We start from the raw sequence: 24,687 nt of genomic DNA on the forward strand, positions 1-24,687 counted from the left end.
AAAGATGATTTATTTGTGGCATATATATTTGTGCATCTAACGCACTATGAATTGCACGATACAAGAAAGTATTAAATACCGTATAGGTTACAATACACCATTAAATTTTATGGGCGCAGCCATTTTATGAGCATAACATGGTATTCAGAATTAAGAGTATGGCTAATCCTGATTGGTCGATATGTGCGCCCGTTATTTTTTATTATTAGAGACTTCGTGCACTCTGCTTTATACAAAAGGCAAAATAAAAATTATTCCGTAGCCCTAAAGGCACTGAGATGACTTTTCAACGCTAGGACAAGACACATATTTTTAAGGGCAAAATTAATAGGCATGGGAGATAAGTACAAAATACGCTAAGAAAAGCAACGCGAACCTATATTTTTTGGACCAAAAAATACTGTCCTAATAATTTTTCTTTGATTCTGGCAAGGTTTCGTTAAGAAAATCAACTTTCTAAAGTCTGTATCTCGAAAAAGGCTACCATTGTCGCCTATGGGGAAATTAATTGTTTATTTTAATCTATACAGCATCGACATTTCTTTATCATAGTGCTCAAAAAGTGTCAAAAACAGCCATATTACTTGACATTTGATGTGAAACCGTATTTTTTGGTGACAAATGAAATATTCATTATCTTGTTTTTAAGCTATAGTCTGTTTCATATTTGTATTGCGTTTTACCTTAGAAACAAGGGTGGGCTCGACTTTTGACTTACTGTGGAGCGAATATGTCATTTTTTGAAGTTCTGTTGATTTGTTCGAAAAGAGCAAGTACACATCTAGAGTTTGCGAATATAAATCGATTTTTAAACTTAACAATCTCGACCCAAATGCTGTTATCGAAATTACCAAATTCAGCGAAAATGTACGGAAATGATCCCCTTCGAACATTGAAATGTTCACACGAATAACAAATAAAAGAATAAGAATAGGCATGCCATATTGTAGTTAACAAACAGTTATCGATGTTAAAACACAAATTTTTACACATATTCCATATTTTGAAATGCTATAGTCTGTTTCAAAAATGTACTTTTTTCCGAAAATGGTTTCATTTAAAACTGTTGTTCGAAATTCACCGTAGTAGTTACATATTGGATTGGTTTTGGTATCAATATAATCAGTACTTGATGATATATAAAGAATCATTGGAGAAAGTAGGCATAATCTTCAGGCCCTTTTTAGCAGTACCGCATTTACTCAAAAAAAGAGATTTTTTTTCTTCACATTTTTCGACTGGGGTCACCTCCGATAAAAAATTGTGAAAATTCAGAGAAGATTGCCAGAATGTTTTAAAGATGATTTATTTGTGGCATATATATTTGTGCATCTAACGCACTATGAATTGCACGATACAAGAAAGTATTAAATACCGTATACAGCATCGACATTTCTTTATCATAGTGCTCAAAAAGTGTCAAAAACAGCCATATTACTTGACATTTGATGTGAAACCGTATTTTTTGGTGACAAATGAAATATTCATTATCTTGTTTTTAAGCTATAGTCTGTTTCATATTTGTATTGCGTTTTACCTTAGAAACAAGGGTGGGCTCGACTTTTGACTTACTGTGGAGCGAATATGTCATTTTTTGAAGTTCTGTTGATTTGTTCGAAAAGAGCAAGTACACATCTAGAGTTTGCGAATATAAATCGATTTTTAAACATAACAATCTCGACCCAAATGCTGTTATCGAAATTACCAAATTCAGCGAAAATGTACGGAAATGATCCCCTTCGAACATTGAAATGTTCACACGAATAACAAATAAAAGAATAAGAATAGGCATGCCATATTGTAGTTAACAAACAGTTATCGATGTTAAAACACAAATTTTTACACATATTCCATATTTTGAAATGCTATAGTCTGTTTCAAAAATGTACTTTTTTCCGAAAATGGTTTCATTTAAAACTGTTGTTCGAAATTCACCGTAGTAGTTACATATTGGATTGGTTTTGGTATCAATATAATCAGTACTTGATGATATATAAAGAATCATTGGAGAAAGTAGGCATAATCTTCAGGCCCTTTTTAGCAGTACCGCATTTACTCAAAAAAAGAGATTTTTTTTCTTCACATTTTTCGACTGGGGTCACCTCCGATAAAAAATTGTGAAAATTCAGAGAAGATTGCCAGAATGTTTTAAAGATGATTTATTTGTGGCATATATATTTGTGCATCTAACGCACTATGAATTGCACGATACAAGAAAGTATTAAATACCGTATAGGTTACAATACACCATTAAATTTTATGGGCGCAGCCATTTTATGAGCATAACATGGTATTCAGAATTAAGAGTATGGCTAATCCTGATTGGTCGATATGTGCGCCCGTTATTTTTTATTATTAGAGACTTCGTGCACTCTGCTTTATACAAAAGGCAAAATAAAAATTATTCCGTAGCCCTAAAGGCACTGAGATGACTTTTCAACGCTAGGACAAGACACATATTTTTAAGGGCAAAATTAATAGGCATGGGAGATAAGTACAAAATACGCTAAGAAAAGCAACGCGAACCTATATTTTTTGGACCAAAAAATACTGTCCTAATAATTTTTCTTTGATTCTGGCAAGGTTTCGTTAAGAAAATCAACTTTCTAAAGTCTGTATCTCGAAAAAGGCTACCATTGTCGCCTATGGGGAAATTAATTGTTTATTTTAATCTATACAGCATCGACATTTCTTTATCATAGTGCTCAAAAAGTGTCAAAAACAGCCATATTACTTGACATTTGATGTGAAACCGTATTTTTTGGTGACAAATGAAATATTCATTATCTTGTTTTTAAGCTATAGTCTGTTTCATATTTGTATTGCGTTTTACCTTAGAAACAAGGGTGGGCTCGACTTTTGACTTACTGTGGAGCGAATATGTCATTTTTTGAAGTTCTGTTGATTTGTTCGAAAAGAGCAAGTACACATCTAGAGTTTGCGAATATAAATCGATTTTTAAACATAACAATCTCGACCCAAATGCTGTTATCGAAATTACCAAATTCAGCGAAAATGTACGGAAATGATCCCCTTCGAACATTGAAATGTTCACACGAATAACAAATAAAAGAATAAGAATAGGCATGCCATATTGTAGTTAACAAACAGTTATCGATGTTAAAACACAAATTTTTACACATATTCCATATTTTGAAATGCTATAGTCTGTTTCAAAAATGTACTTTTTTCCGAAAATGGTTTCATTTAAAACTGTTGTTCGAAATTCACCGTAGTAGTTACATATTGGATTGGTTTTGGTATCAATATAATCAGTACTTGATGATATATAAAGAATCATTGGAGAAAGTAGGCATAATCTTCAGGCCCTTTTTAGCAGTACCGCATTTACTCAAAAAAAGAGATTTTTTTTCTTCACATTTTTCGACTGGGGTCACCTCCGATAAAAAATTGTGAAAATTCAGAGAAGATTGCCAGAATGTTTTAAAGATGATTTATTTGTGGCATATATATTTGTGCATCTAACGCACTATGAATTGCACGATACAAGAAAGTATTAAATACCGTATAGGTTACAATACACCATTAAATTTTATGGGCGCAGCCATTTTATGAGCATAACATGGTATTCAGAATTAAGAGTATGGCTAATCCTGATTGGTCGATATGTGCGCCCGTTATTTTTTATTATTAGAGACTTCGTGCACTCTGCTTTATACAAAAGGCAAAATAAAAATTATTCCGTAGCCCTAAAGGCACTGAGATGACTTTTCAACGCTAGGACAAGACACATATTTTTAAGGGCAAAATTAATAGGCATGGGAGATAAGTACAAAATACGCTAAGAAAAGCAACGCGAACCTATATTTTTTGGACCAAAAAATACTGTCCTAATAATTTTTCTTTGATTCTGGCAAGGTTTCGTTAAGAAAATCAACTTTCTAAAGTCTGTATCTCGAAAAAGGCTACCATTGTCGCCTATGGGGAAATTAATTGTTTATTTTAATCTATACAGCATCGACATTTCTTTATCATAGTGCTCAAAAAGTGTCAAAAACAGCCATATTACTTGACATTTGATGTGAAACCGTATTTTTTGGTGACAAATGAAATATTCATTATCTTGTTTTTAAGCTATAGTCTGTTTCATATTTGTATTGCGTTTTACCTTAGAAACAAGGGTGGGCTCGACTTTTGACTTACTGTGGAGCGAATATGTCATTTTTTGAAGTTCTGTTGATTTGTTCGAAAAGAGCAAGTACACATCTAGAGTTTGCGAATATAAATCGATTTTTAAACATAACAATCTCGACCCAAATGCTGTTATCGAAATTACCAAATTCAGCGAAAATGTACGGAAATGATCCCCTTCGAACATTGAAATGTTCACACGAATAACAAATAAAAGAATAAGAATAGGCATGCCATATTGTAGTTAACAAACAGTTATCGATGTTAAAACACAAATTTTTACACATATTCCATATTTTGAAATGCTATAGTCTGTTTCAAAAATGTACTTTTTTCCGAAAATGGTTTCATTTAAAACTGTTGTTCGAAATTCACCGTAGTAGTTACATATTGGATTGGTTTTGGTATCAATATAATCAGTACTTGATGATATATAAAGAATCATTGGAGAAAGTAGGCATAATCTTCAGGCCCTTTTTAGCAGTACCGCATTTACTCAAAAAAAGAGATTTTTTTTCTTCACATTTTTCGACTGGGGTCACCTCCGATAAAAAATTGTGAAAATTCAGAGAAGATTGCCAGAATGTTTTAAAGATGATTTATTTGTGGCATATATATTTGTGCATCTAACGCACTATGAATTGCACGATACAAGAAAGTATTAAATACCGTATAGGTTACAATACACCATTAAATTTTATGGGCGCAGCCATTTTATGAGCATAACATGGTATTCAGAATTAAGAGTATGGCTAATCCTGATTGGTCGATATGTGCGCCCGTTATTTTTTATTATTAGAGACTTCGTGCACTCTGCTTTATACAAAAGGCAAAATAAAAATTATTCCGTAGCCCTAAAGGCACTGAGATGACTTTTCAACGCTAGGACAAGACACATATTTTTAAGGGCAAAATTAATAGGCATGGGAGATAAGTACAAAATACGCTAAGAAAAGCAACGCGAACCTATATTTTTTGGACCAAAAAATACTGTCCTAATAATTTTTCTTTGATTCTGGCAAGGTTTCGTTAAGAAAATCAACTTTCTAAAGTCTGTATCTCGAAAAAGGCTACCATTGTCGCCTATGGGGAAATTAATTGTTTATTTTAATCTATACAGCATCGACATTTCTTTATCATAGTGCTCAAAAAGTGTCAAAAACAGCCATATTACTTGACATTTGATGTGAAACCGTATTTTTTGGTGACAAATGAAATATTCATTATCTTGTTTTTAAGCTATAGTCTGTTTCATATTTGTATTGCGTTTTACCTTAGAAACAAGGGTGGGCTCGACTTTTGACTTACTGTGGAGCGAATATGTCATTTTTTGAAGTTCTGTTGATTTGTTCGAAAAGAGCAAGTACACATCTAGAGTTTGCGAATATAAATCGATTTTTAAACATAACAATCTCGACCCAAATGCTGTTATCGAAATTACCAAATTCAGCGAAAATGTACGGAAATGATCCCCTTCGAACATTGAAATGTTCACACGAATAACAAATAAAAGAATAAGAATAGGCATGCCATATTGTAGTTAACAAACAGTTATCGATGTTAAAACACAAATTTTTACACATATTCCATATTTTGAAATGCTATAGTCTGTTTCAAAAATGTACTTTTTTCCGAAAATGGTTTCATTTAAAACTGTTGTTCGAAATTCACCGTAGTAGTTACATATTGGATTGGTTTTGGTATCAATATAATCAGTACTTGATGATATATAAAGAATCATTGGAGAAAGTAGGCATAATCTTCAGGCCCTTTTTAGCAGTACCGCATTTACTCAAAAAAAGAGATTTTTTTTCTTCACATTTTTCGACTGGGGTCACCTCCGATAAAAAATTGTGAAAATTCAGAGAAGATTGCCAGAATGTTTTAAAGATGATTTATTTGTGGCATATATATTTGTGCATCTAACGCACTATGAATTGCACGATACAAGAAAGTATTAAATACCGTATACAGCATCGACATTTCTTTATCATAGTGCTCAAAAAGTGTCAAAAACAGCCATATTACTTGACATTTGATGTGAAACCGTATTTTTTGGTGACAAATGAAATATTCATTATCTTGTTTTTCAGCTATAGTCTGTTTCATATTTGTATTGCGTTTTACCTTAGAAACAAGGGTGGGCTCGACTTTTGACTTACTGTGGAGCGAATATGTCATTTTTTGAAGTTCTGTTGATTTGTTCGAAAAGAGCAAGTACACATCTAGAGTTTGCGAATACAAATCGATTTTTAAACATAACAATCTCGACCCAAATGCTGTTATCGAAATTACCAAATTCAGCGAAAATGTACGGAAATGATCCCCTTCGAACATTGAAATGTTCACACGAATAACAAATAAAAGAATAAGAATAGGCATGCCATATTGTAGTTAACAAACAGTTATCGATGTTAAAACACAAATTTTTACACATATTCCATATTTTGAAATGCTATAGTCTGTTTCAAAAATGTACTTTTTTCCGAAAATGGTTTCATTTAAAACTGTTGTTCGAAATTCACCGTAGTAGTTACATATTGGATTGGTTTTTGTATTAATATAATCAGTACTTGATGATATATAAAGAATCATTGGAGAAAGTAGGCATAATCTTCAGGCCCTTTTTAGCAGTACCGCATTTACTCAAAAAAAGAGATTTTTTTTCTTCACATTTTTCGACTGGGGTCACCTCCGATAAAAAATTGTGAAAATTCAGAGAAGATTGCCAGAATGTTTTAAAGATGATTTATTTGTGGCATATATATTTGTGCATCTAACGCACTATGAATTGCACGATACAAGAAAGTATTAAATACCGTATAGGTTACAATACACCATTAAATTTTATGGGCGCAGCCATTTTATGAGCATAACATGGTATTCAGAATTAAGAGTATGGCTAATCCTGATTGGTCGATATGTGCGCCCGTTATTTTTTATTATTAGAGACTTCGTGCACTCTGCTTTATACAAAAGGCAAAATAAAAATTATTCCGTAGCCCTAAAGGCACTGAGATGACTTTTCAACGCTAGGACAAGACACATATTTTTAAGGGCAAAATTAATAGGCATGGGAGATAAGTACAAAATACGCTAAGAAAAGCAACGCGAACCTATATTTTTTGGACCAAAAAATACTGTCCTAATAATTTTTCTTTGATTCTGGCAAGGTTTCGTTAAGAAAATCAACTTTCTAAAGTCTGTATCTCGAAAAAGGCTACCATTGTCGCCTATGGGGAAATTAATTGTTTATTTTAATCTATACAGCATCGACATTTCTTTATCATAGTGCTCAAAAAGTGTCAAAAACAGCCATATTACTTGACATTTGATGTGAAACCGTATTTTTTGGTGACAAATGAAATATTCATTATCTTGTTTTTAAGCTATAGTCTGTTTCATATTTGTATTGCGTTTTACCTTAGAAACAAGGGTGGGCTCGACTTTTGACTTACTGTGGAGCGAATATGTCATTTTTTGAAGTTCTGTTGATTTGTTCGAAAAGAGCAAGTACACATCTAGAGTTTGCGAATATAAATCGATTTTTAAACATAACAATCTCGACCCAAATGCTGTTATCGAAATTACCAAATTCAGCGAAAATGTACGGAAATGATCCCCTTCGAACATTGAAATGTTCACACGAATAACAAATAAAAGAATAAGAATAGGCATGCCATATTGTAGTTAACAAACAGTTATCGATGTTAAAACACAAATTTTTACACATATTCCATATTTTGAAATGCTATAGTCTGTTTCAAAAATGTACTTTTTTCCGAAAATGGTTTCATTTAAAACTGTTGTTCGAAATTCACCGTAGTAGTTACATATTGGATTGGTTTTGGTATCAATATAATCAGTACTTGATGATATATAAAGAATCATTGGAGAAAGTAGGCATAATCTTCAGGCCCTTTTTAGCAGTACCGCATTTACTCAAAAAAAGAGATTTTTTTTCTTCACATTTTTCGACTGGGGTCACCTCCGATAAAAAATTGTGAAAATTCAGAGAAGATTGCCAGAATGTTTTAAAGATGATTTATTTGTGGCATATATATTTGTGCATCTAACGCACTATGAATTGCACGATACAAGAAAGTATTAAATACCGTATACAGCATCGACATTTCTTTATCATAGTGCTCAAAAAGTGTCAAAAACAGCCATATTACTTGACATTTGATGTGAAACCGTATTTTTTGGTGACAAATGAAATATTCATTATCTTGTTTTTCAGCTATAGTCTGTTTCATATTTGTATTGCGTTTTACCTTAGAAACAAGGGTGGGCTCGACTTTTGACTTACTGTGGAGCGAATATGTCATTTTTTGAAGTTCTGTTGATTTGTTCGAAAAGAGCAAGTACACATCTAGAGTTTGCGAATATAAATCGATTTTTAAACATAACAATCTCGACCCAAATGCTGTTATCGAAATTACCAAATTCAGCGAAAATGTACGGAAATGATCCCCTTCGAACATTGAAATGTTCACACGAATAACAAATAAAAGAATAAGAATAGGCATGCCATATTGTAGTTAACAAACAGTTATCGATGTTAAAACACAAATTTTTACACATATTCCATATTTTGAAATGCTATAGTCTGTTTCAAAAATGTACTTTTTTCCGAAAATGGTTTCATTTAAAACTGTTGTTCGAAATTCACCGTAGTAGTTACATATTGGATTGGTTTTGGTATCAATATAATCAGTACTTGATGATATATAAAGAATCATTGGAGAAAGTAGGCATAATCTTCAGGCCCTTTTTAGCAGTACCGCATTTACTCAAAAAAAGAGATTTTTTTTCTTCACATTTTTCGACTGGGGTCACCTCCGATAAAAAATTGTGAAAATTCAGAGAAGATTGCCAGAATGTTTTAAAGATGATTTATTTGTGGCATATATATTTGTGCATCTAACGCACTATGAATTGCACGATACAAGAAAGTATTAAATACCGTATACAGCATCGACATTTCTTTATCATAGTGCTCAAAAAGTGTCAAAAACAGCCATATTACTTGACATTTGATGTGAAACCGTATTTTTTGGTGACAAATGAAATATTCATTATCTTGTTTTTAAGCTATAGTCTGTTTCATATTTGTATTGCGTTTTACCTTAGAAACAAGGGTGGGCTCGACTTTTGACTTACTGTGGAGCGAATATGTCATTTTTTGAAGTTCTGTTGATTTGTTCGAAAAGAGCAAGTACACATCTAGAGTTTGCGAATATAAATCGATTTTTAAACATAACAATCTCGACCCAAATGCTGTTATCGAAATTACCAAATTCAGCGAAAATGTACGGAAATGATCCCCTTCGAACATTGAAATGTTCACACGAATAACAAATAAAAGAATAAGAATAGGCATGCCATATTGTAGTTAACAAACAGTTATCGATGTTAAAACACAAATTTTTACACATATTCCATATTTTGAAATGCTATAGTCTGTTTCAAAAATGTACTTTTTTCCGAAAATGGTTTCATTTAAAACTGTTGTTCGAAATTCACCGTAGTAGTTACATATTGGATTGGTTTTGGTATCAATATAATCAGTACTTGATGATATATAAAGAATCATTGGAGAAAGTAGGCATAATCTTCAGGCCCTTTTTAGCAGTACCGCATTTACTCAAAAAAAGAGATTTTTTTTCTTCACATTTTTCGACTGGGGTCACCTCCGATAAAAAATTGTGAAAATTCAGAGAAGATTGCCAGAATGTTTTAAAGATGATTTATTTGTGGCATATATATTTGTGCATCTAACGCACTATGAATTGCACGATACAAGAAAGTATTAAATACCGTATACAGCATCGACATTTCTTTATCATAGTGCTCAAAAAGTGTCAAAAACAGCCATATTACTTGACATTTGATGTGAAACCGTATTTTTTGGTGACAAATGAAATATTCATTATCTTGTTTTTAAGCTATAGTCTGTTTCATATTTGTATTGCGTTTTACCTTAGAAACAAGGGTGGGCTCGACTTTTGACTTACTGTGGAGCGAATATTTCATTTTTTGAAGTTCTGTTGATTTGTTCGAAAAGAGCAAGTACACATCTAGAGTTTGCGAATATAAATCGATTTTTAAACTTAACAATCTCGACCCAAATGCTGTTATCGAAATTACCAAATTCAGCGAAAATGTACGGAAATGATCCCCTTCGAACATTGAAATGTTCACACGAATAACAAATAAAAGAATAAGAATAGGCATGCCATATTGTAGTTAACAAACAGTTATCGATGTTAAAACACAAATTTTTACACATATTCCATATTTTGAAATGCTATAGTCTGTTTCAAAAATGTACTTTTTTCCGAAAATGGTTTCATTTAAAACTGTTGTTCGAAATTCACCGTAGTAGTTACATATTGGATTGGTTTTGGTATCAATATAATCAGTACTTGATGATATATAAAGAATCATTGGAGAAAGTAGGCATAATCTTCAGGCCCTTTTTAGCAGTACCGCATTTACTCAAAAAAAGAGATTTTTTTTCTTCACATTTTTCGACTGGGGTCACCTCCGATAAAAAATTGTGAAAATTCAGAGAAGATTGCCAGAATGTTTTAAAGATGATTTATTTGTGGCATATATATTTGTGCATCTAACGCACTATGAATTGCACGATACAAGAAAGTATTAAATACCGTATACAGCATCGACATTTCTTTATCATAGTGCTCAAAAAGTGTCAAAAACAGCCATATTACTTGACATTTGATGTGAAACCGTATTTTTTGGTGACAAATGAAATATTCATTATCTTGTTTTTAAGCTATAGTCTGTTTCATATTTGTATTGCGTTTTACCTTAGAAACAAGGGTGGGCTCGACTTTTGACTTACTGTGGAGCGAATATGTCATTTTTTGAAGTTCTGTTGATTTGTTCGAAAAGAGCAAGTACACATCTAGAGTTTGCGAATATAAATCGATTTTTAAACATAACAATCTCGACCCAAATGCTGTTATCGAAATTACCAAATTCAGCGAAAATGTACGGAAATGATCCCCTTCGAACATTGAAATGTTCACACGAATAACAAATAAAAGAATAAGAATAGGCATGCCATATTGTAGTTAACAAACAGTTATCGATGTTAAAACACAAATTTTTACACATATTCCATATTTTGAAATGCTATAGTCTGTTTCAAAAATGTACTTTTTTCCGAAAATGGTTTCATTTAAAACTGTTGTTCGAAATTCACCGTAGTAGTTACATATTGGATTGGTTTTGGTATCAATATAATCAGTACTTGATGATATATAAAGAATCATTGGAGAAAGTAGGCATAATCTTCAGGCCCTTTTTAGCAGTACCGCATTTACTCAAAAAAAGAGATTTTTTTTCTTCACATTTTTCGACTGGGGTCACCTCCGATAAAAAATTGTGAAAATTCAGAGAAGATTGCCAGAATGTTTTAAAGATGATTTATTTGTGGCATATATATTTGTGCATCTAACGCACTATGAATTGCACGATACAAGAAAGTATTAAATACCGTATAGGTTACAATACACCATTAAATTTTATGGGCGCAGCCATTTTATGAGCATAACATGGTATTCAGAATTAAGAGTATGGCTAATCCTGATTGGTCGATATGTGCGCCCGTTATTTTTTATTATTAGAGACTTCGTGCACTCTGCTTTATACAAAAGGCAAAATAAAAATTATTCCGTAGCCCTAAAGGCACTGAGATGACTTTTCAACGCTAGGACAAGACACATATTTTTAAGGGCAAAATTAATAGGCATGGGAGATAAGTACAAAATACGCTAAGAAAAGCAACGCGAACCTATATTTTTTGGACCAAAAAATACTGTCCTAATAATTTTTCTTTGATTCTGGCAAGGTTTCGTTAAGAAAATCAACTTTCTAAAGTCTGTATCTCGAAAAAGGCTACCATTGTCGCCTATGGGGAAATTAATTGTTTATTTTAATCTATACAGCATCGACATTTCTTTATCATAGTGCTCAAAAAGTGTCAAAAACAGCCATATTACTTGACATTTGATGTGAAACCGTATTTTTTGGTGACAAATGAAATATTCATTATCTTGTTTTTAAGCTATAGTCTGTTTCATATTTGTATTGCGTTTTACCTTAGAAACAAGGGTGGGCTCGACTTTTGACTTACTGTGGAGCGAATATGTCATTTGTTGAAGTTCTGTTGATTTGTTCGAAAAGAGCAAGTACACATCTAGAGTTTGCGAATATAAATCGATTTTTAAACTTAACAATCTCGACCCAAATGCTGTTATCGAAATTACCAAATTCAGCGAAAATGTACGGAAATGATCCCCTTCGAACATTGAAATGTTCACACGAATAACAAATAAAAGAATAAGAATAGGCATGCCATATTGTAGTTAACAAACAGTTATCGATGTTAAAACACAAATTTTTACACATATTCCATATTTTGAAATGCTATAGTCTGTTTCAAAAATGTACTTTTTTCCGAAAATGGTTTCATTTAAAACTGTTGTTCGAAATTCACCGTAGTAGTTACATATTGGATTGGTTTTGGTATCAATATAATCAGTACTTGATGATATATAAAGAATCATTGGAGAAAGTAGGCATAATCTTCAGGCCCTTTTTAGCAGTACCGCATTTACTCAAAAAAAGAGATTTTTTTTCTTCACATTTTTCGACTGGGGTCACCTCCGATAAAAAATTGTGAAAATTCAGAGAAGATTGCCAGAATGTTTTAAAGATGATTTATTTGTGGCATATATATTTGTGCATCTAACGCACTATGAATTGCACGATACAAGAAAGTATTAAATACCGTATACAGCATCGACATTTCTTTATCATAGTGCTCAAAAAGTGTCAAAAACAGCCATATTACTTGACATTTGATGTGAAACCGTATTTTTTGGTGACAAATGAAATATTCATTATCTTGTTTTTAAGCTATAGTCTGTTTCATATTTGTATTGCGTTTTACCTTAGAAACAAGGGTGGGCTCGACTTTTGACTTACTGTGGAGCGAATATGTCATTTTTTGAAGTTCTGTTGATTTGTTCGAAAAGAGCAAGTACACATCTAGAGTTTGCGAATATAAATCGATTTTTAAACATAACAATCTCGACCCAAATGCTGTTATCGAAATTACCAAATTCAGCGAAAATGTACGGAAATGATCCCCTTCGAACATTGAAATGTTCACACGAATAACAAATAAAAGAATAAGAATAGGCATGCCATATTGTAGTTAACAAACAGTTATCGATGTTAAAACACAAATTTTTACACATATTCCATATTTTGAAATGCTATAGTCTGTTTCAAAAATGTACTTTTTTCCGAAAATGGTTTCATTTAAAACTGTTGTTCGAAATTCACCGTAGTAGTTACATATTGGATTGGTTTTGGTATCAATATAATCAGTACTTGATGATATATAAAGAATCATTGGAGAAAGTAGGCATAATCTTCAGGCCCTTTTTAGCAGTACCGCATTTACTCAAAAAAAGAGATTTTTTTTCTTCACATTTTTCGACTGGGGTCACCTCCGATAAAAAATTGTGAAAATTCAGAGAAGATTGCCAGAATGTTTTAAAGATGATTTATTTGTGGCATATATATTTGTGCATCTAACGCACTATGAATTGCACGATACAAGAAAGTATTAAATACCGTATACAGCATCGACATTTCTTTATCATAGTGCTCAAAAAGTGTCAAAAACAGCCATATTACTTGACATTTGATGTGAAACCGTATTTTTTGGTGACAAATGAAATATTCATTATCTTGTTTTTAAGCTATAGTCTGTTTCATATTTGTATTGCGTTTTACCTTAGAAACAAGGGTGGGCTCGACTTTTGACTTACTGTGGAGCGAATATGTCATTTTTTGAAGTTCTGTTGATTTGTTCGAAAAGAGCAAGTACACATCTAGAGTTTGCGAATATAAATCGATTTTTAAACATAACAATCTCGACCCAAATGCTGTTATCGAAATTACCAAATTCAGCGAAAATGTACGGAAATGATCCCCTTCGAACATTGAAATGTTCACACGAATAACAAATAAAAGAATAAGAATAGGCATGCCATATTGTAGTTAACAAACAGTTATCGATGTTAAAACACAAATTTTTACACATATTCCATATTTTGAAATGCTATAGTCTGTTTCAAAAATGTACTTTTTTCCGAAAATGGTTTCATTTAAAACTGTTGTTCGAAATTCACCGTAGTAGTTACATATTGGATTGGTTTTGGTATCAATATAATCAGTACTTGATGATATATAAAGAATCATTGGAGAAAGTAGGCATAATCTTCAGGCCCTTTTTAGCAGTACCGCATTTACTCAAAAAAAGAGATTTTTTTTCTTCACATTTTTCGACTGGGGTCACCTCCGATAAAAAATTGTGAAAATTCAGAGAAGATTGCCAGAATGTTTTAAAGATGATTTATTTGTGGCATATATATTTGTGCATCTAACGCACTATGAATTGCACGATACAAGAAAGTATTAAATACCGTATAGGTTACAATACACCATTAAATTTTATGGGCGCAGCCATTTTATGAGCATAACATGGTATTCAGAATTAAGAGTATGGCTAATCCTGATTGGTCGATATGTGCGCCCGTTATTTTTTATTATTAGAGACTTCGTGCACTCTGCTTTATACAAAAGGCAAAATAAAAATTATTCCGTAGCCCTAAAGGCACTGAGATGACTTTTCAACGCTAGGACAAGACACATATTTTTAAGGGCAAAATTAATAGGCATGGGAGATAAGTACAAAATACGCTAAGAAAAGCAACGCGAACCTATATTTTTTGGACCAAAAAATACTGTCCTAATAATTTTTCTTTGATTCTGGCAAGGTTTCGTTAAGAAAATCAACTTTCTAAAGTCTGTATCTCGAAAAAGGCTACCATTGTCGCCTATGGGGAAATTAATTGTTTATTTTAATCTATACAGCATCGACATTTCTTTATCATAGTGCTCAAAAAGTGTCAAAAACAGCCATATTACTTGACATTTGATGTGAAACCGTATTTTTTGGTGACAAATGAAATATTCATTATCTTGTTTTTAAGCTATAGTCTGTTTCATATTTGTATTGCGTTTTACCTTAGAAACAAGGGTGGGCTCGACTTTTGACTTACTGTGGAGCGAATATGTCATTTTTTGAAGTTCTGTTGATTTGTTCGAAAAGAGCAAGTACACATCTAGAGTTTGCGAATATAAATCGATTTTTAAACATAACAATCTCGACCCAAATGCTGTTATCGAAATTACCAAATTCAGCGAAAATGTACGGAAATGATCCCCTTCGAACATTGAAATGTTCACACGAATAACAAATAAAAGAATAAGAATAGGCATGCCATATTGTAGTTAACAAACAGTTATCGATGTTAAAACACAAATTTTTACACATATTCCATATTTTGAAATGCTATAGTCTGTTTCAAAAATGTACTTTTTTCCGAAAATGGTTTCATTTAAAACTGTTGTTCGAAATTCACCGTAGTAGTTACATATTGGATTGGTTTTGGTATCAATATAATCAGTACTTGATGATATATAAAGAATCATTGGAGAAAGTAGGCATAATCTTCAGGCCCTTTTTAGCAGTACCGCATTTACTCAAAAAAAGAGATTTTTTTTCTTCACATTTTTCGACTGGGGTCACCTCCGATAAAAAATTGTGAAAATTCAGAGAAGATTGCCAGAATGTTTTAAAGATGATTTATTTGTGGCATATATATTTGTGCATCTAACGCACTATGAATTGCACGATACAAGAAAGTATTAAATACCGTATACAGCATCGACATTTCTTTATCATAGTGCTCAAAAAGTGTCAAAAACAGCCATATTACTTGACATTTGATGTGAAACCGTATTTTTTGGTGACAAATGAAATATTCATTATCTTGTTTTTAAGCTATAGTCTGTTTCATATTTGTATTGCGTTTTACCTTAGAAACAAGGGTGGGCTCGACTTTTGACTTACTGTGGAGCGAATATGTCATTTTTTGAAGTTCTGTTGATTTGTTCGAAAAGAGCAAGTACACATCTAGAGTTTGCGAATATAAATCGATTTTTAAACATAACAATCTCGACCCAAATGCTGTTATCGAAATTACCAAATTCAGCGAAAATGTACGGAAATGATCCCCTTCGAACATTGAAATGTTCACACGAATAACAAATAAAAGAATAAGAATAGGCATGCCATATTGTAGTTAACAAACAGTTATCGATGTTAAAACACAAATTTTTACACATATTCCATATTTTGAAATGCTATAGTCTGTTTCAAAAATGTACTTTTTTCCGAAAATGGTTTCATTTAAAACTGTTGTTCGAAATTCACCGTAGTAGTTACATATTGGATTGGTTTTTGTATTAATATAATCAGTACTTGATGATATATAAAGAATCATTGGAGAAAGTAGGCATAATCTTCAGGCCCTTTTTAGCAGTACCGCATTTACTCAAAAAAAGAGATTTTTTTTCTTCACATTTTTCGACTGGGGTCACCTCCGATAAAAAATTGTGAAAATTCAGAGAAGATTGCCAGAATGTTTTAAAGATGATTTATTTGTGGCATATATATTTGTGCATCTAACGCACTATGAATTGCACGATACAAGAAAGTATTAAATACCGTATAGGTTACAATACACCATTAAATTTTATGGGCGCAGCCATTTTATGAGCATAACATGGTATTCAGAATTAAGAGTATGGCTAATCCTGATTGGTCGATATGTGCGCCCGTTATTTTTTATTATTAGAGACTTCGTGCACTCTGCTTTATACAAAAGGCAAAATAAAAATTATTCCGTAGCCCTAAAGGCACTGAGATGACTTTTCAACGCTAGGACAAGACACATATTTTTAAGGGCAAAATTAATAGGCATGGGAGATAAGTACAAAATACGCTAAGAAAAGCAACGCGAACCTATATTTTTTGGACCAAAAAATACTGTCCTAATAATTTTTCTTTGATTCTGGCAAGGTTTCGTTAAGAAAATCAACTTTCTAAAGTCTGTATCTCGAAAAAGGCTACCATTGTCGCCTATGGGGAAATTAATTGTTTATTTTAATCTATACAGCATCGACATTTCTTTATCATAGTGCTCAAAAAGTGTCAAAAACAGCCATATTACTTGACATTTGATGTGAAACCGTATTTTTTGGTGACAAATGAAATATTCATTATCTTGTTTTTAAGCTATAGTCTGTTTCATATTTGTATTGCGTTTTACCTTAGAAACAAGGGTGGGCTCGACTTTTGACTTACTGTGGAGCGAATATGTCATTTTTTTAAGTTCTGTTGATTTGTTCGAAAAGAGCAAGTACACATCTAGAGTTTGCGAATATAAATCGATTTTTAAACATAACAATCTCGACCCAAATGCTGTTATCGAAATTACCAAATTCAGCGAAAATGTACGGAAATGATCCCCTTCGAACATTGAAATGTTCACACGAATAACAAATAAAAGAATAAGAATAGGCATGCCATATTGTAGTTAACAAACAGTTATCGATGTTAAAACACAAATTTTTACACATATTCCATATTTTGAAATGCTATAGTCTGTTTCAAAAATGTACTTTTTTCCGAAAATGGTTTCATTTAAAACTGTTGTTCGAAATTCACCGTAGTAGTTACATATTGGATTGGTTTTGGTATCAATATAATCAGTACTTGATGATATATAAAGAATCATTGGAGAAAGTAGGCATAATCTTCAGGCCCTTTTTAGCAGTACCGCATTTACTCAAAAAAAGAGATTTTTTTTCTTCACATTTTTCGACTGGGGTCACCTCCGATAAAAAATTGTGAAAATTCAGAGAAGATTGCCAGAATGTTTTAAAGATGATTTATTTGTGGCATATATATTTGTGCATCTAACGCACTATGAATTGCACGATACAAGAAAGTATTAAATACCGTATACAGCATCGACATTTCTTTATCATAGTGCTCAAAAAGTGTCAAAAACAGCCATATTACTTGACATTTGATGTGAAACCGTATTTTTTGGTGACAAATGAAATATTCTTTATCTTGTTTTTCAGCTATAGTCTGTTTCATATTTGTATTGCGTTTTACCTTAGAAACAAGGGTGGGCTCGACTTTTGACTTACTGTGGAGCGAATATGTCATTTTTTGAAGTTCTGTTGATTTGTTCGAAAAGAGCAAGTACACATCTAGAGTTTGCGAATATAAATCGATTTTTAAACATAACAATCTCGACCCAAATGCTGTTATCGAAATTACCAAATTCAGCGAAAATGTACGGAAATGATCCCCTTCGAACATTGAAATGTTCACACGAATAACAAATAAAAGAATAAGAATAGGCATGCCATATTGTAGTTAACAAACAGTTATCGATGTTAAAACACAAATTTTTACACATATTCCATATTTTGAAATGCTATAGTCTGTTTCAAAAATGTACTTTTTTCCGAAAATGGTTTCATTTAAAACTGTTGTTCGAAATTCACCGTAGTAGTTACATATTGGATTGGTTTTGGTATCAATATAATCAGTACTTGATGATATATAAAGAATCATTGGAGAAAGTAGGCATAATCTTCAGGCCCTTTTTAGCAGTACCGCATTTACTCAAAAAAAGAGATTTTTTTTCTTCACATTTTTCGACTGGGGTCACCTCCGATAAAAAATTGTGAAAATTCAGAGAAGATTGCCAGAATGTTTTAAAGATGATTTATTTGTGGCATATATATTTGTGCATCTAACGCACTATGAATTGCACGATACAAGAAAGTATTAAATACCGTATACAGCATCGACATTTCTTTATCATAGTGCTCAAAAAGTGTCAAAAACAGCCATATTACTTGACATTTGATGTGAAACCGTATTTTTTGGTGACAAATGAAATATTCATTATCTTGTTTTTAAGCTATAGTCTGTTTCATATTTGTATTGCGTTTTACCTTAGAAACAAGGGTGGGCTCGACTTTTGACTTACTGTGGAGCGAATATGTCATTTTTTGAAGTTCTGTTGATTTGTTCGAAAAGAGCAAGTACACATCTAGAGTTTGCGAATATAAATCGATTTTTAAACATAACAATCTCGACCCAAATGCTGTTATCGAAATTACCAAATTCAGCGAAAATGTACGGAAATGATCCCCTTCGAACATTGAAATGTTCACACGAATAACAAATAAAAGAATAAGAATAGGCATGCCATATTGTAGTTAACAAACAGTTATCGATGTTAAAACACAAATTTTTACACATATTCCATATTTTGAAATGCTATAGTCTGTTTCAAAAATGTACTTTTTTCCGAAAATGGTTTCATTTAAAACTGTTGTTCGAAATTCACCGTAGTAGTTACATATTGGATTGGTTTTGGTATCAATATAATCAGTACTTGATGATATATAAAGAATCATTGGAGAAAGTAGGCATAATCTTCAGGCCCTTTTTAGCAGTACCGCATTTACTCAAAAAAAGAGATTTTTTTTCTTCACATTTTTCGACTGGGGTCACCTCCGATAAAAAATTGTGAAAATTCAGAGAAGATTGCCAGAATGTTTTAAAGATGATTTATTTGTGGCATATATATTTGTGCATCTAACGCACTATGAATTGCACGATACAAGAAAGTATTAAATACCGTATAGGTTACAATACACCATTAAATTTTATGGGCGCAGCCATTTTATGAGCATAACATGGTATTCAGAATTAAGAGTATGGCTAATCCTGATTGGTCGATATGTGCGCCCGTTATTTTTTATTATTAGAGACTTCGTGCACTCTGCTTTATACAAAAGGCAAAATAAAAATTATTCCGTAGCCCTAAAGGCACTGAGATGACTTTTCAACGCTAGGACAAGACACATATTTTTAAGGGCAAAATTAATAGGCATGGGAGATAAGTACAAAATACGCTAAGAAAAGCAACGCGAACCTATATTTTTTGGACCAAAAAATACTGTCCTAATAATTTTTCTTTGATTCTGGCAAGGTTTCGTTAAGAAAATCAACTTTCTAAAGTCTGTATCTCGAAAAAGGCTACCATTGTCGCCTATGGGGAAATTAATTGTTTATTTTAATCTATATCAACATCATGATGACGGAAATCTATGTATCAAAAATATGTAGTTTTTACAAGGAAAATCTATTGATTTGATTTAATGACTTTTAGAGAAGTTTAAGAAAGTTTTTCGCCGACATATTTCCAACAAAAATTTTGGTAGAAAATATAAACATACTGCAAGAGTGAAAAATGATTTTTCACCCGAAGTTGAAAGCCATTTATATGATGTTGACATTGAAATTTTCTAGAACTTCAAAAAAGGAGTTTAATTGTTAAGTCTGTAGAACCGACATAACCCTTACTGCATTAATCGTTTTTGAGTCTGCATAGAGTGGTATCACAAAAATTTTGTTTGACTTAAACCTGCTCCCAAAACAACATACTGGATGTTTCAAAACGTTTATTGTAAATGGAAAAAAATAAAAATTGTATGCAATATTGGTAAATTCCAATTAAACTTTTCATGTTATATTTCCATAAATATTACTAGTGCAAGAACGCACTGAAATGCATTAGCATAACAATGACACAAATATTATCATTACATTTGAATTTATTTAGTTCCTTACCCAACCCTGCATTCCGGCAATTAGTCTCCAATGTAACCCTTTTTTTATTATTGTTACACATTTCTATGTAACCAAAGCCAACGCCATATTAAATTATCAAGCTGTGAATTTATGTAAACAAACTATTACGCATTTTGCCACCCAAGCACTTCTATATTAAATGTCTACAATAAACAATAAGATTATTTTGTATTTCAGCTAGTCGCAAATAACAAAACTCCAGTAGTAATCATGATTGGATTGACTACTTTATAAAATGTTATTTTACGCATGAATAGGATATGTTACAAATGTCAAAAAATTTCAAACACAATGCATAATATTCGGGAATCAGAATCTTTAAACCGAAAACGAATTCTATTCCATAAGTTATCTTTGTGGTTCCCTTTTTTTGATAATTCCATATCATGATTTATTTTTAGCTTTCTATGGTGTGTATTATTTATCTGCGTGTCTTTCTCTTTTTTAGCCATGGCGTTGTCAGTTAGTTCCGATATATGAGTTGACTGTCCATCTGGTATCTTTCGCTCCTCTTTTTTTTTTGTTATTGCTTTTCTGTTTCTATAAATTATAACTCACCAGCATTCCCACTGTAGCCAGCAACAGTTAGTTTATAGTTAGTCACCACATCACCAACAGCGAACGTGGAATATTTTGCGTAAGCCCTGTTACCATAAAAGTCGGACATATCTACTCTTAATTCGCTTTTTCCAGCTGCAGTCAATGTATGTATCCGTTGGTTACCTAATAAGATTTCCAGATAAGATTAATAGATTTTCTCTAAAAATATTTAATGTATTACATGAAGTAAATTACTTGCCTTATTTTAGTATAGAGATAAGCATTTGTTTGCATGTTATTTGAATCAGATTGTTAGTTAAATAAATGCTTTGGATATTGCGTTATCAGATATTCAACAGTGCGTTATTGTCTTACCCACGACGAAAGCATTAAAGAACTAGCTATCCTACATGCTGTTGTCTACGTCAGCGTTGTCATAATTTAAGTTGAGTCTTTGATGGAAACATTTAAGACGTCACCAACGTTCTGTTTTACGGAACTTTAACATAAGCTTGTTACCCATTTCGATTATCTGAAACTCGCTGATTAAAAGACTTGTTTTCACTAACATTACGAAACAGTGATGGATCAAATTTCTCTCCGGCCATATTTCTCTTCAGTTATTATTTCGTAGTCTAAAACCAGGAAAGAACTTGGTAATTTGTCTTTTTATCTGTTTGTTAAACAAGTTGCAGAAAAAGAACACAAACTGGGATAATTTTTGAATGTTCGACTCGCATTTGTTAATATTGAAATTGATCATTATTGCAATAGTCATCTACGATAGCCAAGGCTTACGATCCATCCCCTCTCCATCTTTGGCAAATTAAGCCAACATTTGTGATAACAATGTTGCGTCATCTATCGGTTGATTAAAGTCACGTCCATTCCGAAACGAAAATATACGGTGACATTTCAACATTGGTGCAAGAATCATACACAGGAACTTCTATTAGTTGATTAAGAACATTTAAATTGTCACTAAATATCGTTGTATGTTTTGTGGTGTAAAGACTTGTTGCACAATCAGCACGTGTCAATTGTTTACCTACATTTTCTACATTAACACGTGTTTATGTTGTATGTCCTCTTTGGTTGTATGCAGCTAGATACGACTGCAACCAATGCAAATCATTATCTTGTGTCTCCGAAGTTCTTTCTTAATCAGCAAAGTGTAGAGAGGAGAGAATTGTATCGTAACCCTTGGCTAGCGAAGATGTACATTAGTAATCGAACGATGTTTTATTACATTAACCATGTCAATAAATGCTTTATAACATATTATTGATTATTCATATGAATTATCTGTATCAATAATTGTTGGCATTAATATGCTTGTAAATATTTACTCATAAATTAACAAATATTTATAAATATGTACTAAACTAGTCATTGATATAAATGAAAAGGGAATACTAGCATAATAATTTTTTAAACGAATTCTTTTTTACTTGATTTAGTCAAATAAGCTAAATGTTCTAATATCTCTTTTTCTTACGTCCATAAAGCATTGATCGTAACTGAACAACAGATTAATTATTTTATATCAATCCATTCGTTTCTACGTGAGACTGCTTTCTTTATTTTGAAAATCAATTATAGTAAGTCATACTTAGTATTTACAAATTTTAAACATATCTACCTAACCAAAACTCCGCCTCTAAATCTCCAAATCCAATTTTATAAGCTTCCCATCCTCTGTAAAAATCTGTCTGTCCGTTTAATCTTCTCTGAAACACCTGAAACAAACAATTATTATGAAAACAGTAGAATAGTCTTTGAAAAAATATGTATCAGCTTTCCAGTACCATTATCTGTACCATTGTACCATGCTTACACAATCAAAATCAATGTCTTTAAATCTTTCATAATAAATTGTTTTAATCTATCAATTGAATAATCAATACAATTTGTGTCTTTCGATTCAAGTTTTTTTTAGTATGAATTCAATACAGGAATACCATGTCATAGTGCTATCTTCCAGCATATTCTGGATACATATACAGGCTTCTTTCAAAAATAATGAGTAAAAATGAAGCAATCTTTGCGAATAGGTTATCATAGATATATAGATAATCTTCATAACCCTGATGGTACAGCAACATGTGTACTTTGATATGATTACATAACTTTAAGTTCATTTTATACAAATGTTATAAGCAACATTAGTCTGGTATGTTTTTTCAAGTTTATTTGTAGCATCTGTTTTTGCAAGATGCAAAGTCAGTTTTGAATATTCACCATATCTCTGAGCCATACAAAATGATAGAATTATAGGCATGGTTTAACAGAGGTAAGTTTGTTTTAGTACTAGCAGATGAGCCAGAAAAATATCTATTAAGTTCATTTGAAGCTTTTAAAGATTTATTAAATATATCTCTTTTTGCATAATTGAACATGCCACTTGACTATCATATAACTCCAAAGTATTTATATTTGAAAACAGTTTCAATTCATTCATTCTTAAAAAAGAATGGTTCTTTTATGTGACGTCTACTTTTATCAAAAATTAAAACTTTATTTTTGTTTAAGATAACATTTGAGCACCAGTAATCACAATATGATTCCAATGCATTTAACCCCTTTTGAAGGCACTCAGCGGAATTTGACAATACAATGACATCATCTGCATTCATAAGAAAGTCAATGCGACTAGTGAAGAATTTTAAACTATCAGGACAGTTGTCAGACAGGTTTAAAGCAGACAAAATTGGCCGCTGTCCATGCAAAGCATGATAAGTTGCACATGATATATAGGCATTTTAATCATATTTAATGTATAAAAAAAATACCGATATTAAACGTTTCCGAATGTAATTTAAAAAATATTGAAGATTACAAACATTACGCACTGACAAATTTGCTCTTTCCCGTTAGCTCTACATTGTCAATGCAAATTTATTTCATCCTAAGTTAAGTAAAACAACTAATGTAAGTGCATTGTTAATGATAGGTCAGTAACGGATTTGAAAAATAGACTTTGCGCTAGGGGTGACGAAATCGACTTTGAAGCCGTCATATTCTTATTAAGTATTTTATCACAAAACAATTCTCGCTTTTTATCTTAGATCAAACATATGCAAATGCCATGTTTAACTACGACATGCATTGAACCAAGGCTAAATTGAACTACGAATAGGTATAAAAACTGCATGACCGCTTTAGAAAATGACTCAAACCGGGGTCATCTTTCATAATTATATCAAACTCATATATTCTCATTGACACTGAATGTATAACACCAAGGTATCATCATCATTTAACTTAATATATATTTGGTATCAAATTGA

The 24,687-nt window shown here is 32.0% G+C and overlaps 1 protein-coding gene across 3 annotated transcripts in view; it reads right to left on the minus strand.

Moving 5' to 3' along the window:
* LOC143075388 (microfibril-associated glycoprotein 4-like) overlaps positions 1-24,687 on the minus strand; it is a 121,721-nt gene that overhangs the window by 94,284 nt on the left and 2,750 nt on the right. For all 3 annotated transcript variants that reach the window (XM_076250780.1, XM_076250779.1, XM_076250777.1), the window contains exons 3-4: positions 23,040-23,136; positions 21,416-21,580 (exon numbers count right to left, since the gene is read on the minus strand). In XM_076250780.1, the coding sequence (XP_076106895.1) occupies positions 21,416-21,580; positions 23,040-23,136 (262 nt within the window). The remainder of the gene's footprint in view (positions 1-21,415; positions 21,581-23,039; positions 23,137-24,687) is intronic.

This window comes from Mytilus galloprovincialis, chromosome 5, assembly GCF_965363235.1.
Source record: "Mytilus galloprovincialis chromosome 5, xbMytGall1.hap1.1, whole genome shotgun sequence".
Taxonomy (NCBI): Eukaryota; Metazoa; Mollusca; class Bivalvia; order Mytilida; family Mytilidae; genus Mytilus; species Mytilus galloprovincialis.